Genomic DNA, 15,181 nt, shown 5'->3' with positions numbered 1-15,181 from the left:
ATGTGCATTGTTCACAATTCAACCCGAAATGAATGTCGTCGTTCTTGCACACGCATATGTAAGAACTGCCTATTGGTATTTAAATACTGATTTTATAATACCATAGAAAAACGTATTCAGAGAAAAAAATTAGGGAGACTTTGGAAAAGCCCAAAGGAGAGAGAAAATTTTTAAAAGAAGCCAAAATAGACAAAATTGCCCTTATTTTTTTTTTGATTTCCTAAGGAATCCTTTACATTTGCATGTCTTTGGTTTGAAAGTTGAGAGGTTTTTCTGTCTTTTTTGAAAAAGCTTTGGCTTTTTCCAAAAGTGAAAGTTTTTTTATAGGTAAAACCTAAATTTACTAAAAAATTACATCCATGGACATGTGCTCAATTAAATAAGTAATTAACAACATTAGTTTGGGTAAACATAATAACATTACAATTTGGCTACTGTTGTCGAAAAGTCAACCAAACCTGCTATTGGTTTTACGGAGTCAATTTCATAATAATGCATCTCACTTTACCACGTGCATATTTTATATGAAAACGTTGTGGACTTATGTGTGGTAGTAATTTAAGAGCAAATCAACTTTTGGAGCGACACCTTTTTATTTCTATGATTAAAAACCTTTGCCATTCAGCTTTTTATCTAAAAATACAGGCACCAACACCACACCACTCAATTTCTACTTCCCCCAAAAACCCTTCAACCTTGTCTTCAACCTCAATCTTCTCTTTTTAACATAAGATATTAAGAGAGGAGAATTTGGACACCTACACAATCATACCAAAAGGAAAAATTCCAACACATGACCAACAAATTAATGAAACAACAGCTGGATAGCAACATTGTTGCCCTAACTTAGCCAATCAATTCAATTTCTTTATATAAAAAAAAAACCAAGAAACTTATATCTGGGGGAACACGTACATTGCCATTGTTGATTGTTGGATAGCATGTGATTCAGAAGATTTAAGTGAAACAATCACAATTATTAATTCCCACATGTAACTTGAATATTTATATTTATCCTTGGCTAAAAATATAATGTTCCAATTGCTCACATGTGATGTGGGATCATCACACTTCCCCAAAACCAGTCGAACATCCCACTTGTCCATTACTAAACAAACAAAACCCCCCAACATATTAAAAAGTTTACATTAAAAAAAAAAAAAAAAACTACAAGTTCCCAAAAATAAAACATTATAAAAAAGAGAGAAACTCAGAAGCTTGCTCTTTTCAGTGACGTCACAGTAATGGCAGGCCCCAACGGCGAAGACCCTACTTCAATCTCAAACGAGTCATACCGGAGAAAAAACTCCACCACCAAAAGCCTCGACGCCAACACCACGAAGTCTTTTCCGGCGCACTGTTTGTTCCCGACCGTTGGACTCTCGGTCTCCGGGCCGTTCGACCACAGCACGTGCTTCAACAGCTTCTCACCATCCTCACCGACAAACCGATCCGCTACAAACTCCTCCGCTCTCTCGAAAATCTTTGAATCTTTTGTTGCAAACGATTGAAACCCGAACAGCATCTCCCCTTCCTTAACTTTAAACGCCGCGTCGTGACTCTCGATCAAGAGGTCCGTCTTGGCCTTCCCGTACTGCAACTGCACGGGGGGCTCGATCCTAAACGCTTCGTACACGACGGATTTCATCAAAGGCATTTGCTCCATACCGCCCATCGTGATTTTTCCACCGTTGGATCTGACGACGGATCGGATCTCCTCGGCCAATTGGGTGTGGAGCTTGACGCCGGCCCGGCCGATCCACTTGAGCATGTTGGGGAAGAGGATCTTCATCCCTCCGAATGAATTGAAGCACGTGGCGAATAACAGATTGTGGCACGCTTCGTCTCTCGAGACTCCCAACCGCTCCGCCTCATCAAGCACGTGACCGGACGACTGGTAGAAGAAATCGTAGAGCCTCTGGTAGTCTTTCTTGATCAGAAATGGTGGAAGCCGGAAAGTGTGGAGCAGGGGGTCTTCGATGAACTTGGGAAGGCCGAGCATCAACAGAGGGCCCAAATTGAAAAGGACCCATTTCGACACTAGCTTGGGTCCATCGAGCCCAAGTGGGGTATCAGCCGGGTTGGCCCGGTACAGCGATCGGGCCAGGAAGTTAAACGCCGCTTGATCGTTGGCTTCGACGAAGTCGGCTTTGCCCTTGTCGGCGAGCTTGCTTTCCAGAGTTTCGAAAAGCTCCGTGTAGCTGGAGTGGAACTCGGGTAGGACGGAGTCGCGACTCGACTTGAGGAGGTAGAAGATGACGCGCTTGAGCTTGTCGTGTTTGGGCTCCGACGGGTCGAGGTAGGAGAGGATTCTGTAACCTCCCGTGAGCTCTAGGGAAGGCATGTAAGTGCCGGTGAAGAGGTCTTTCTTTTCGACTTTCGAAACGTCGAAGAGCACCGGGAAGCTCTTGCCGTCGAGCAGAACGACGACTTGGGGGTTTTTAGAAATGAAGGGACCCGGCGGCATGTTGACTCTGAACACGGTTGACTGGTACTTCTGGACGCGGGACTTGAAAAACTCGTTTCTGCCCTGGTTGTAGAAAAAGTCGAGGCGATCCTTGATGGGACCCACGAAGGGAAGGCCATAGCCTCCGGGGATTTTCTTGACGGGGAGGTTGGTCGGCTCCGGCGGCTGTGCTGAAACAGAGGAAGGTGTTATCTCGGACACGGAGGCAGAGATCGGACGGACTAAAAAGCGACGCGTGGAGGAGGAGGATGAATTGAATGATGACGACTTTCTTGGGGATTGGAACTGTAGTTGCAGAGAAGGGAAACCCAAAGAAGAAGACGAAGCCATTGGGTATCAAAAAAAGTTGTTATTGTTGGAGATAGAAAGAGATGTAGAGTGGGAAATTATTGGTGAAAATGTTATGGAGGATTGTTTGGTGGCCGCCTTATTTATAGTGGGAAGGTGAGTGTGAAGACGGTGGGGTACATGAACCATGAAGCCTAAAAGTTGTGTAGCTTCAATATCAATAGTATAGGGATCGTGAATTGTGTGCATTAAATTGTCCCATGATCCATCAGCCCTTTTAAATAAATAGCAGCGTTTTGGATTGGCATCTTTACATATATCTTATTTTTCACGAATGAATGCATAAGTCATTGCACGTCATGTAAAGTTCATAATATATTATTTTGTTTTGGCTAAACATTTTTAATTATTACTCTTTCGTATCGTATATTCATTTGCCTGCCTAGTTATTTTGTTACTAAAAGGGAAAACTTGCATGCGGTATGGCAGGGAAAAAACTTGCATGAAATACGATCCCCGTTTACAAGACTAGTCAATGTTATATACTTGAGTTGTCGTTTATTACGACGCCCATCTCAACATCTCCACTCATTTCAAAGTGGCGCTTGTTTCGAGAGGAGCGCGTGGGTTTAACACTTTTTAGTCGCCCTCAAGGCCAGACCGTGGACGGAGTTTGAATGAAGCTCATTACCATGACAAAGTCATGGGTATCTGTTCAAAAGTCAAAAACGGCTGAGCGTCAAAGCCTTGGACCTTTTTCCCTTCCGACCACCCGAACCTGAGCTACGGTTCTCACTGCCGCCCAAAATGCATGCGCATCTCACGTGACTTCCGTCCTCCGATTGGACCTAGATAAGTAGCAACTGTACAACGACCCTTTTATTTATCCGGACCAGTTTGGCCGGTAGGGGAAGTGCCACTACTGTGTATCTTTTGAGCTTTGCATGATACGACAGACATACCTAGCAGGTGGAGCTTTCCCCGCCGTATACTGTTAAATGTTTTGGCACAACGTGCCTAATAACTCTTTGATGAATTTTCAATTTTGAGTCAAGGATAAATTGTAACACCACCTTTCCTATATGTAGTGGCGGAGTTAGAAATCGAAACACAAGGGATCTTAGTGTAAAAATCCTAACAAAAAAAATTTAGAATAGAATCAACATATATAGTGTCTCACAAGCTGATAGATCGCAATTTGTCATTTTGCTTTGACTTCAATTATAGTGTCTCACAAGCTGAAGAGCAAAGTCTTATGTGTGACAAAGAATATGTAAAATACATTTGAACTTTGGCTTAAGGACAGATTCCGTCAAGTTGTGTTGTGGAGAAGCAGTGGCTGGAGAGGATACGCTGGTCTTTTTTTTTTTTTTTTTTCAAACTTGGCTCAAAACGAGGTTGTTTAAAAAAAAAACTGATGTGCACTAGCCTTCTTCTTCAGCATGCAACCCATCGTTCTTTTAGACATTTTGTCGACCACTTGGTGTGCAACTCTAAGAGGTCGCACCAACAGCTCCAATGGACCTCTAAGCCTATTTCCCTGGCTTCCAAGAGATTGTGCGACCCCAATGTGGCTCCGTCACTGCCTATATGTGAGCAGGTTAGGTCAATTGTGCAATTTATTGTGTCTGTCTTCTTGTACCAGAGTCAATTAAATTTATGTCCGTGTAATAATTTAGAATGAGCAGGTTAAGTCAGTTGTGCAATTTATTGTGTCTGTCTTCTTGTACTAGAGTCAGTTAAATTTATGTCTGTGTAATAATTTAGAATAGGCTTATTTACACTAATGCTTCCTAAAACTACTGTTAAATCTCACATTGCCTCCTAAAACTTAAAGTAGCCTATTTACCTCGCTTGACTGTGGTTTGGTGACCCACTTTACCCCCTGCCGTCAACTTTATCTAAAAATCTGTTAACTATGATGATGTAGCATGGGTGTTTTTGTAATTTCATACACATAGATTATTATCCATCAATTAAAGGATGACATGGCCAATGGAGCCCACCTCCACATATGTAAAAATATAATTAAATATTCTAAAGATTAAAACTAATAAAAATAAAAATAAAACATTAAAAAAATTAAAACTAAAAAGAATATATATATATATATATATATATATCTCTCTCTATATTCCCAATCCCTCTTGGCAGCCATAACTGCCCTCCTCAAGCCCACCCCCTCCCTGCCCAAACAACCAACAACCCAGATGGTGGGGAAAATTGCTCCCATTTTCTGACTAATTTTCAAATCACTCTCATCAACTAAATCTCTTACCCAGAAACCAAACCTCTCTCTCTCTCTGCCTCTGTCTCTCCTATGCCTCCTACACTCTCAGTCGTATCACCACCATCATTGAAAAAGAACCTTCTTATTCAATCAAATTTCCAGAAAAACTCATTAGAATATAACACCAACCAAATTAATATACACAAACAATAACCCAATCAATTACCCAGAACCCACACCCCACCCAATCTACTGTAGCCCCAAATTTCCGCAATCACCCACAATATTCCTCTCTCAAACCATGCCCACATCCACCACTTCCATACCCACAAAACTCTCATGCTTAAAAAACTCCTTACTTTGAGTTTTTCTTGTCAACAATTTGGGGATTGTAGCAAGGATTGTAAGAGAGAAAGAGAGAGAGACGAGGGAAAACTACTATGTTCCATGAGTATTTTGATTCCGGCATCTATAGTGACGACCGCCAAGATCGGGTTTGAAACAGGTCAGCGCCTGCGACTCGATTAAGCCATCGGATCTCTCCGAAGCTGTGAAGCCTTCGATGGTGTTGATGAGGCTGTGAAGCTGTTCGAATAGAGGGGGGAAGAGAGATGGAGGGATCAGACTCTTCATAGAAGAAAAAAAAAAATTTAGCATTTTTCACATTCATTCCTTCAATTCAACAACATGATTTGGAGAGTGAGAGAATAACAAGTTTGTTCAGAGAGAGAGAAGAAAAGGCAAAAGAGAAGTGCTAGTTATATTTATTTTTTTAATTAATTTTAATTATTAGAATGTTTAATTATATCATGAAATTACAAAAAAACTCCTGACACGTCATCATAGTTAACAGATTTTTGGACGGAGTTGACAATAAGGGGCAAAGTGGGTCACCAAACTACGGTCAAGCGAGGTAAATGGGCCACTTTAAGTTTTGGGGGGTAATGTGAGATTTGACCGAAGTTTTAAGGGGCATTGGTGTAAATAAGCCTTTGGAATATTACTTTGTGAAAAAAAAAAAAAAAAACTGTAACAACACCCAATTCCATATATTTTTATGGAAAATTTGCATAAATGTCACATGAACTTTTAAGCAAGTGTGATAATACTATTTGAGATTTTTATTTTTATTTTTAACCACCTGAACTTTGTAAAATGTTGCAATTCACCACCTATGTCTAACTATATTAAAGTTTCCGTTAAATTTAAGGGCATTGTTATCAATTCAGTATAACTTAAATTAATTATAAAAAAGTATAATTTAAAAAAAAAATGTTAACATGATTACACCGTACCTTCCAAAAAATAAAATGGAGATTCACAATTATATCCAATATAGGGACTCAAATTATATATAAAAAACCTTATATGAAATGGACTTTAGAAACATACCTAAAGTCCATTTACAACATAACAAAAAGGAGTTTAACTTCTTATAAATTACAAAATTGCCTCAATTTCTTAAAACAAGTTCAACTCAAAAACCTCATAAAAATACCCAAAACACTCAATATGACATCAAAATTAAATTAAATAGGATCAGCTGTCATTTTTTGGATTTTTTTTGAGTTTGTTTATAAAAATTAAATGGTGTATGATTTATCTATAATATTAATGCTAAAAATAAATATATGACTAAATATCTCAAAATAAAAAGTTAACCTAATTACACTAGCCGCCCTAGCCATGAATGAGCATGCTATGGCTAGCTATGGCTAGCTATGCCTATGCATCTAAATCAAAATTAGAGCCTAAATTAAATATAATATAAATGGTATATATCACAGGTGGTCTAAATAATCGATGAGTTTGTTATTTTTTTTCTTAAATTTTGTATAAAATGATAAAAATGAGTTTTGAATCTTTAGCTCCCCATGAGGGTGAGGGAGAGAATTGGCATTGGAAAAGGGTAGGGAAGGTGTGGTGCAATTAGGTTAACTTTCTTTTTTCTTTTTTTAAATTATATTTTTTTGTAATTATTTTTAGTTATAGTGAGTTGATGGAAATGCCATTAAACTTAACGGAAACTTTAATGGGGAGTTTGACATAGTTGATGAATTGCAATACTTTACAAAGTTTAAGTGGTTAAAAATTAAAATTAAAAGTTTACGTGATATTAGCGCACATGCCTAAAAGTTTAGAGGGTATTTGTGCAAATTTCCTTATTTTCATTAGTTTGGGGATTGTTTCGGCTTTTGGGTTTGATGGAATTCAAAGTGTGTGTCTATGGGCCTCTAGGTTATTATTGGGCTACCTTGTAAAATTGTTCCATGCAGCCCAACAATATTGGGCTACCTTGCAAAAATTTCTGATCCGCTAGGTGATTGTTGGGCTAAGCTGCAGCGTACGTACCTGTTCGACTTTGAGACAAGGAGGGTTTAAGCTGATTAAAACAAGAAGAAAAGCCAAGGAAGTCTCTGCTTAAACCCTAAATTCCCAAAAAATGGAGCTGCAATCAGTTTGTCGTGGGTTTCCCACCTCGAATTTCGGTTTATCCAGCCGCATAGTCCCTCATCAACTTGTAAGCAAAATTCTGCATCATATTCATTTCGAAATGGAAATCTATGTTTCAATCTTACTCGCATTAGCTTTTCTTGTCAAGTAATCACCAGTTTCTGTTTTGCTAAATTCCTAAGGTTTTAGCAAGCCATGCTCGGCTGAGGGATCAAAGACTCCGTAAACATAATGGAATTGCTTCCAAATGTACGCTTAACCTTCACCTTAATCTCCATTTTTCAGCTCAGAAAATTTTATTTTTCCTTTTTCTTAGCTACCAAAACAGGGTTTTAATTTATGTTTAGAGGATATAGTTTTGCTTCTATGTTTTAACTGGAAGAAATGTTTCAGCATATTTGATGCCAGGATTGAAAAGTTTTGTGAATGAGTCTTCAATCCTGAGCTTGAACAGAGGAGCTATTAAGTGCGCTTCGAATTCTAGTGATGCAAAGCTGGAATTCTCAGGAGGGGAAAACTCTAATGTTCCTTTTAGAAGAGTTGATGGGGTGGAGCCTTTTCGTGGTAAATCGGGTTCAATTTCATTCCATGGGTTGACACACCAGTTGGTAGAGGAAGGGAAGTTGGTTTCAGCCCCTTTCGATGAAGTGAAGGGCTCGTTCCTTTGGTTTTTTGCCCCTGCTGCTTTAATATCGTCGTTGCTTCTTCCACAGTTCTTTATTGGTAATGCAATCGAGGCTTTCTTGAAGGACGAGATTATCATAGGTATTTATTGAACCATTTTGTTTTTGTTTAATTTGATTAGCTGTACATTTTCACTCCTTTGTGTGGTTATTTAGTGCTTGATAAGTGAAATGCATGACTAGGTTAGAAAATAGTATAAGTTGGTTTACTTTTCCTGCACCATATTACAACCTGTTCTTTGTTTCAGAAGCTAAATCAATAATGTTTATCACTGAAGATGGTCTTCTATGGCTTGTTTTCTATGATTTATAGTCAACGTCCTATTTTGTGAATGATTTGATTTAAAATAATCGGATAACTATTGTGATAAGTATATTCTTCCTTCCAAATTCTAGCAAAGAGCCTGTCTCTGCTAATTATGTATCTATTGATGTTTATTGCGATTGAGAACTTTATGCGGTTCAAATTGAAGTTTGTGGAAAACTTTTAACTGTTTGGTGAAGTATCTACTTGTTTGTACACACAAGTAATGTGCCTTTTCTTGTATGTCTAGTACTTAAATCTCTTGATTTATTGATAGTTTTATCTGTAAAGGAGTGTATGTGCCTGCTTTCATATGTCTATATTTAAATCACAAGATAAAACACACCGCTAATCACTTTGCTTGTAATGCAGAAATCGTGACTTCATTATCTTATGAGGCTGCGTTTTACGTGGGCCTTGCAATATTTCTGCTTGTAACTGACCGAGTACAGAGGCCGTATCTGCAGTTCAGTACAAAGAGGTGGGGTCTCATTACTGGCCTAAGAGGATACTTGACATCCGCTTTCTTTACAACGGGCTTCAAGGTCATTGCCCCTCTATTTGCTGTTTATGTAACCTGGCCGTTGCTTGGCTTGCCGGCCTTGGTTTCTGTGGTTCCCTTTCTAGTTGGCTGTGTTGCTCAACTTGCATTTGAGACGGGTCTTGAAAAGCAAGGGTCATCTTGTTGGCCTCTAGTTCCCATTATTTTTGAGGTAGACATTATTCTTTAGATACATGAATGTTCTTTGTTTCAAAGCTGAATTCAAGGGTTTCAAATATTTTGCGTCTGTGTGCAGGTTTATAGACTATACCAGTTGACAAAAGCTGCTTACTTTATTGAGAAGTTGATGTATGCAATGAAGGGTATGCCTGCATCCCCGGAACTGCTAGAAAGAAGCGGTGCCCTATTTTCTATGATAGTGACCTTCCAAGTCGTCGGCGTGGTGTGCCTTTGGTCCCTGATGGCATTTCTTTTGAGGCTTTTTCCTTCCAGACCTGTTGCCGAGAAATACTGATGTTTGTATGGGATGATGCTGTATATTATAGTTCTGGTTTCTTTGTTTGTCCAAGATCTGTTTAATCTTAATTTTGATAATCTTCTATCCACTGTAATTAGGATCTTCGCTTGACTAATGTGGTTGATTTGCACGCTGATTTGATGTTCCTCTTCCTTGAATGAGTTCATCAACATACAAAGATATGACATCCATCTTTTATAGAGAATAAAAGGTTCTTAGATGATTTAAATTACAAGAGAAAATTAGAGACACAACAAACAGATCATTGCTTCAGAAACAACATTAAAAATATGACTTTTTTTTTCATTGCTATGTTTTAATTTTCCACTTTCTATCTTTTAATGATGAAAAATATAAATAAATAGGTTTAATAAAGCTTTAACTCTGTGTTGGGCTAGAGGATTTGTGAGGTTCCCCAGGCCATAGCTCATTTGGGCTGTGGTTAGTGAGATTCTTTTGGGCCTGACCAACCGCCAGCAAGAACAGAGACTCCCATTTTTCTCTCTCTTCTTCCCCAACTCTCTTTTCTGGTGTTGTGGTTTCCTCTGCAGTCTGCTCTGCACCTCTTTCTCGTTCTCTCTTATCCTACGATTCGAGACCGTGCATAAGCTGAAAAAGGAGAAAGCAGAACTTTACGTTGATCTAGAGGAGCTGTACGTTATTGGAGGTAATCCGACCTTTCCCTCATTCGTTTTCACTTAGGGCAGAAAATCTCAAGCATACAACTTCTGGGTAGTTCCCTAGAGCCTTTGGTCTGCATAAAGCAACGAATATCAAAATAATATACCGCTTCTTTAATCTAACCAGGTTCAGGGGAAAAAAGTTTAAACTTGAAGCTTCTGAGCCGTCATCCAAAGAGGTCAGTTGGAGAGATTCTTTATGGGTTCGATTTGCTTCGTTGCGGGTTTAGATGGGCTTGGTGCAATTTTTGTGTGTAGCTTTTGTATCAATTTCAATGCCTTGTTTGTTAAGTAGCTTTCTGTCATTTTCAGGGTAGGCAAGGGCCAAATGGCAAAGTCTTGCAAGGGCTTGGCAATGGAGTTGGTCAAGTGTCTTAGTGAGTGCGATTGCGTTAAGGTTGAGAAGCGATCGTACAGAGAATGCGCTGGGGAGAAGAGTCCATCAATATCAAGCGAATGCATTGGTCTGAGGGAAACATATTTCAATTGCAAGAGAGGCCAGGTTGACATGAGAGCTAGGATTCGGGGGAACAAAGGCTATTGAGGAGCAGTGGTAATGTTTACCAAATCGTGAAACAAATTTTTGTACTTGAATTGAAGATTGTGAAATAAATTTTTTAGTTCAATTGTAGCCGTATTTTTTGTACTCACGACCGATACCTTTTCCTCAATATTAATAGTTTCTTTGTAGTAACCTGAAAAATCTTGTTGAATATGAAGACAACTAATTAATAAAGGCCAAGAATTGTACTAGATGGTATCTATAGTTTAATCAAATGCATGTTTGGTGTATGTGCTCATCTTCATGTTCTACTTGCAATTTCAATGTTGCACTGTTGGCAATGCCATTTTCTAATTCGTTTGTGCTGTTCTACTCTCAGATTTTTCCATCTGTAATAGTTATGTTAGAAATAACTTTCAGGATATCTAGAAATTTAGTTATGTTTAAGTCCTATAGTCTATCTCCTGCTCGATGTCTAGAGAAAATGCATTATGCAAACCTCGGCCAAGCAGATTTAGTTGGTCAAGCCATCATTCCATAATCTAGCCCCTGTTCGATGTCTGTCCACAGGTTATTGTAGTTTAAGTCCTATAACTCTGCTAGATGTATTGCTTGCATGTCTTGTTCCCCTGTGGGGAGAAATTGGATTGAGTTTTTTCTTTTAATATTTTCCAATTTTTGTACAGATTGATTTGTTTTTGAAGTATGTTGTGAAATAGAATGTAGCAATGATGATGAATCAAGACCATGTACGGAGGCATTCTCTACGATGAGCTTTCAATTCAAGCACTTTTTGAGCCACATTAATGTAGAAGTAGGATAGTTCATGTGTCGTTATAATTGAAGTTTTCAATTTTTTCATCTTGTATAATTTTTTTGTTTCAAGTCTCGAGTGTCTATTTGAGAATGTTAGGCAGTAATGTTTGAGATTCTGTGTGATTGGATTTGAATAAGCTTGGACCTGAACTTTGGTGACTGAGTTTCTTTGTTTGTTTGGTTTCCTGCCTTTTCCCTTAGCAAGAGAATAGTGGGTATTAGTTATCATTTAGTTTGACCAAGGATGATGTAAATCCTGTTAATCATCTTTTTCAAAATTAGAGTTATTGAAGAAGTACTTTTCTTCTCTTATGGGTGCATAAAAAAGTGCCTAGCTCAAAACCATGGGTTGTAGTTCTTGTTCAAGTTCAATGCTTCACAAGGGGTGCATAACCAGATTGTAACTTGTTTCAGGCTTCTTGTGGGCTTTGAATATATTGACCAATGGTGGTGTGTTAGAGCAGGGACCATTGCTAGGATGTTGATGGGGTCTTGTCTCATTCATGGGGTCCTTTGGGCGGGTATGCATGGTTGGTTGCTTGTTTATTATGCCCCTCCTCCTCTCTGTTCTTTTCTCCTTCCTTTTTGTGTTTTGACTGTTACGAATGCATTGTGGAATAAAGACAGCTGCATTGAAGTTGATTTGTATACATCTCTAGTTTCTGCTATTTGTAGTCTTTGTATATGAGTTTGTGAGGTTATGTTTGGAGATCATGTAAGAGGAATTGAGTTTTCATTGGTTGTGAACATTTAATTTGAGGAAAAAAAAACCAGTTCGTTACTAAATGATTGATTTTGGTCTTAAGCAGGATTTAAGCTATAGTTACTGGGAATTTTTATTTTAGTTATGATCTGTAATCCAATAAAATATGGCATGACGTAGGAGGCACAAGATAGAAGAAGAAGGAAGGCAATTTCGTGAGGCGCAGAGTCTTGCTACGCAACCCATCTCTTGGTCGTTGGTTTGGTGTTTCTCTCTAGTTTTAGGCATATGCTGCTTTCTGTGCATGTGTATGCAAGATCTTTCTCTCCGTTGCTTTGCCTTTGCGTAGGTACAACAACAGCGACTATATACGACATCCTAGTTCGTCGATTTGCACGCGATGCGCCGACCATTCTTCCTTGTCCAAAAAACCCAAAAGCCCAAATATCAAAGCCCAAATCTAAGCTTCGTAAGATCGAAACCACAAGCAAATGAAAACATCAGGAATCTCTGACTTTGTTTGCAAAGTTCCAAAATTCCAAGCCGTCGAGGGAGAAAATCCTCGTTCGTAATTTTCCAAACAAGAGAAATATACCACGAAACACATGGTTGACACGTGTTCGTTACTCTCAATTGGGAGGGTGGAGCCCACACGCAGACCACATGAGGGCAAGAGTCATCAGGCTGGTTTTGGTTCGTCCAATTGTTGGGAATGATTCAAACTTCAGAGCCAACCTCTCCAAGCAGAGGGCAAAAAGCGAGAAGCTCAGCCATACCAGGACAAACCACAGCTAAGATGCTGCGAATCTTCTGTTTTTCCCACACCTCACTGCAAACTTATATATAAACCCACCAAACCCAACCAGTAAGTTAATTGGTATCGTCAAAAGGGAGCAATGGCAGCCACTAGACTATTGCGCACCTTTAAGCCTATGACTTTTCATTCTTCTTCTTCTTCTTCTTCTTTGCCGCCGAAGACGCTGCGGTGTTCGAGCAAGGCCGGAAGTTTAAGCGGAGAGAAGAGACTTGGTGGGAAGAATGATAATCATGAGAGAAAGCAAATGGTGGTTGTCAAGGCCTCAATGGCCACTTCAGACACAATGAGCATAACTTTGAAGCCACAAGTGAATCGGGGAAGGCTAGCAGAATTGGTTTCTCTGCTTACAAAGACTAACCGTGCTTTGCTCATTCTTTTGAGAACGGCCCTCAAGCCAAAACCTTCGAGACAGCAGGTCCAGATGTTCATTGAAAGGGTGAGTAGGCATGTTAATTTCCGCCCAGTTAATGCTTTCTTGTTTTTGAAAATTTGAATGCTAGTTTTAGCCTTGAGATTCTCTAACTTACATGCATGTTCTTCTTAATTTGTCAAAAGTTGTTTATTAATATTACGCAGTAATTTGGTGTTTGAAACAGAATTAAGCATGTCTGATTAACTTTAAGTTGAATGAGTTAAGTTCTAATAAAAATATTACTTCATTTGTGCAGGGGATAATAGACTGTCGATTCTTTACATTACTTGCAGTTGCGGGATCCTTACTTGGCTCAGTTTTGTGCTTTGTAGAGGTAACATTTTCTTTTTCCTCCTACCTAATTCACCATCTTTGGCAATAGTAATTAATAATTATTAGAACAAAACCAATTAATTGTATCTATTTTCTATCTAATTTCTAGCCTAAATGCAGGGTTGCTTTATTGTTCTAGAGTCATATTTCCAGTATTTCCATGCCTTGTCACACAAGACGGATCAAGGACATATGGTGCATCTACTTATTGAAGCCATTGGTAACTACTCTGGCTCTCTCAGCTCTCTCTCAGCTCTCTGTATCTACCCTACCCTAACCTACCCAAAAACTAATAATTCGTGTTTTTTCATTCTTTCTACAGACATGTTCCTGGTAGGAACCGCCATGCTTATTTTCGGGGTTGGGTTGTACGCCATGTTCGTGGGATCAAAGGCCGTGAAAGAAAAAGGACCGCGGTTTTCAGAGTCAAACTTGTTTGGTCTCTTCTATATGAAGGTACCTTTCACTCCCTTCTTACAAATTACAGAAATATCTTCTAAATAATATTTGTATTTTGTGTCCAACAAGACAACATAGATTATGGAGTTTTAGAATACTTTAATTTCTAATTCATGTATGTCTGAATTATAATTTCCAGGCACCTCCAGCATGGGTTGACATGAAATCGGTTTCGCAAGCAAAGTCGAAAATAGGGCATGCAGTGGTGATGATACTTCAAGTGGGTTTGTTGGACAAGTTCAAGAGTATACCTCTGGTTACTCCACTGGATCTCGCTTGCTTTGCTGGAGCTGTGCTTCTTTCCTCTGCTGGTATCTTCATCCTGGCCAGACTCTCCACCACCGCCGGCGCTGTTGCTGGTGTACAACATGGAACATAGATCATACAACTAACTCATCAAAATTAATGCTCAAAAGTTCATCACAACAGTCAACATACGGTCCAGTTGGTTTATATTAAATTCATTTATAATTTAAAACCCATTCTTTTTGTAGTATATACCTACTCAATACCAATACCTACGTAGCATAGTCAAGTCAGATTATTATATACTTCACTCGAAGGGAAGAATGCCTTAAATCCCTCTCTATACCATAGATGTTGTAATCCAACCACGATCAAAGTATAAGGTTGATGGTTATACAAGTATTCATTTATTATTCATTTGTCAATCTTCCCTTGTTCGGATCAATTGTACTTTGATTCTTTACATATATAAATATCGGACTAGCCTAGGTACTTTGATAGCTCAGAAAAAAAATTGTTGGTTCTAAGAACGAAAATAGATTTACAGAAACTGAAAAGGGAACAAGGTTAAGAGCTAAACTTGGAGAACGGAGTGCACCTCCTCTTTCATTTTTGGAGAGCAATATCTGCCCAGAAAAGAAAATGGAACTCACATTCGAGTTTATAAGCCGGGATTTCCTTGCTCGTTTCACCTACGATGCTTTACATTTCTACACTTAAATCCTTGGTCATTGGTGTGCAATTTAAATCTTCATTTTTTCATCTTCG

At 38.9% G+C, this 15,181-nt stretch overlaps 4 protein-coding genes across 9 annotated transcripts; 3 read left to right on the top strand and 1 right to left on the bottom strand.

Annotated features, from left to right (window-relative positions):
* On the bottom strand, positions 977-3,044 carry LOC18789632 (allene oxide synthase 1, chloroplastic). The gene has a single exon (XM_007222458.2). It carries the CDS (start codon positions 2,795-2,797, stop codon positions 1,211-1,213), a length of 1,587 nt encoding a protein of 528 aa, XP_007222520.1. The 5' UTR covers positions 2,798-3,044; the 3' UTR covers positions 977-1,210.
* Positions 7,367-9,603, top strand: LOC18791441. The gene is made up of 5 exons (XM_020555830.1): positions 7,367-7,506; positions 7,622-7,688; positions 7,833-8,204; positions 8,799-9,139; positions 9,224-9,603. Exons 1-5 carry the CDS (start codon positions 7,429-7,431, stop codon positions 9,440-9,442), a joined length of 1,077 nt encoding a protein of 358 aa, XP_020411419.1. The 5' UTR covers positions 7,367-7,428; the 3' UTR covers positions 9,443-9,603.
* Positions 9,862-12,343, top strand: LOC18792992 (cytochrome c oxidase assembly factor 5). 5 transcript variants are annotated; one of them, XM_020555833.1, is made up of 4 exons: positions 9,872-10,112; positions 10,253-10,304; positions 10,438-10,678; positions 12,327-12,343. In XM_020555833.1, the coding sequence occupies exon 3, from the start codon at positions 10,454-10,456 to the stop codon at positions 10,667-10,669; it is 216 nt and encodes a 71-aa protein (XP_020411422.1). In that variant the 5' UTR covers positions 9,872-10,112; positions 10,253-10,304; positions 10,438-10,453; the 3' UTR covers positions 10,670-10,678; positions 12,327-12,343. The 5 variants fall into 5 exon arrangements, with proteins under 5 accessions (XP_020411424.1, XP_020411422.1, XP_007225036.2 ...); XM_007224974.2 differs by lacking the exon at positions 12,327-12,343 and adding an exon at positions 11,858-12,240; XM_020555834.1 differs by lacking the exon at positions 12,327-12,343 and adding an exon at positions 11,347-11,606.
* On the top strand, positions 12,360-14,830 carry LOC18790808. Of its 2 annotated transcripts, XM_007226583.2 has the most exons (5): positions 12,362-13,399; positions 13,632-13,709; positions 13,829-13,928; positions 14,031-14,164; positions 14,307-14,830. In XM_007226583.2, exons 1-5 carry the CDS (start codon positions 13,043-13,045, stop codon positions 14,544-14,546), a joined length of 909 nt encoding a protein of 302 aa, XP_007226645.1. In that variant the 5' UTR covers positions 12,362-13,042; the 3' UTR covers positions 14,547-14,830. The 2 variants fall into 2 exon arrangements, with proteins under 2 accessions (XP_020411420.1, XP_007226645.1); XM_020555831.1 differs by having other exon boundaries at positions 12,360-13,399; positions 13,829-14,164.

Source organism: Prunus persica, chromosome G1, assembly GCF_000346465.2.
Source record: "Prunus persica cultivar Lovell chromosome G1, Prunus_persica_NCBIv2, whole genome shotgun sequence".
Taxonomy (NCBI): domain Eukaryota; kingdom Viridiplantae; phylum Streptophyta; class Magnoliopsida; order Rosales; family Rosaceae; genus Prunus; species Prunus persica.
Note: the sequence above shows the minus strand (reverse complement) of the source record. Positions and strands in the feature narration are given on the sequence as shown.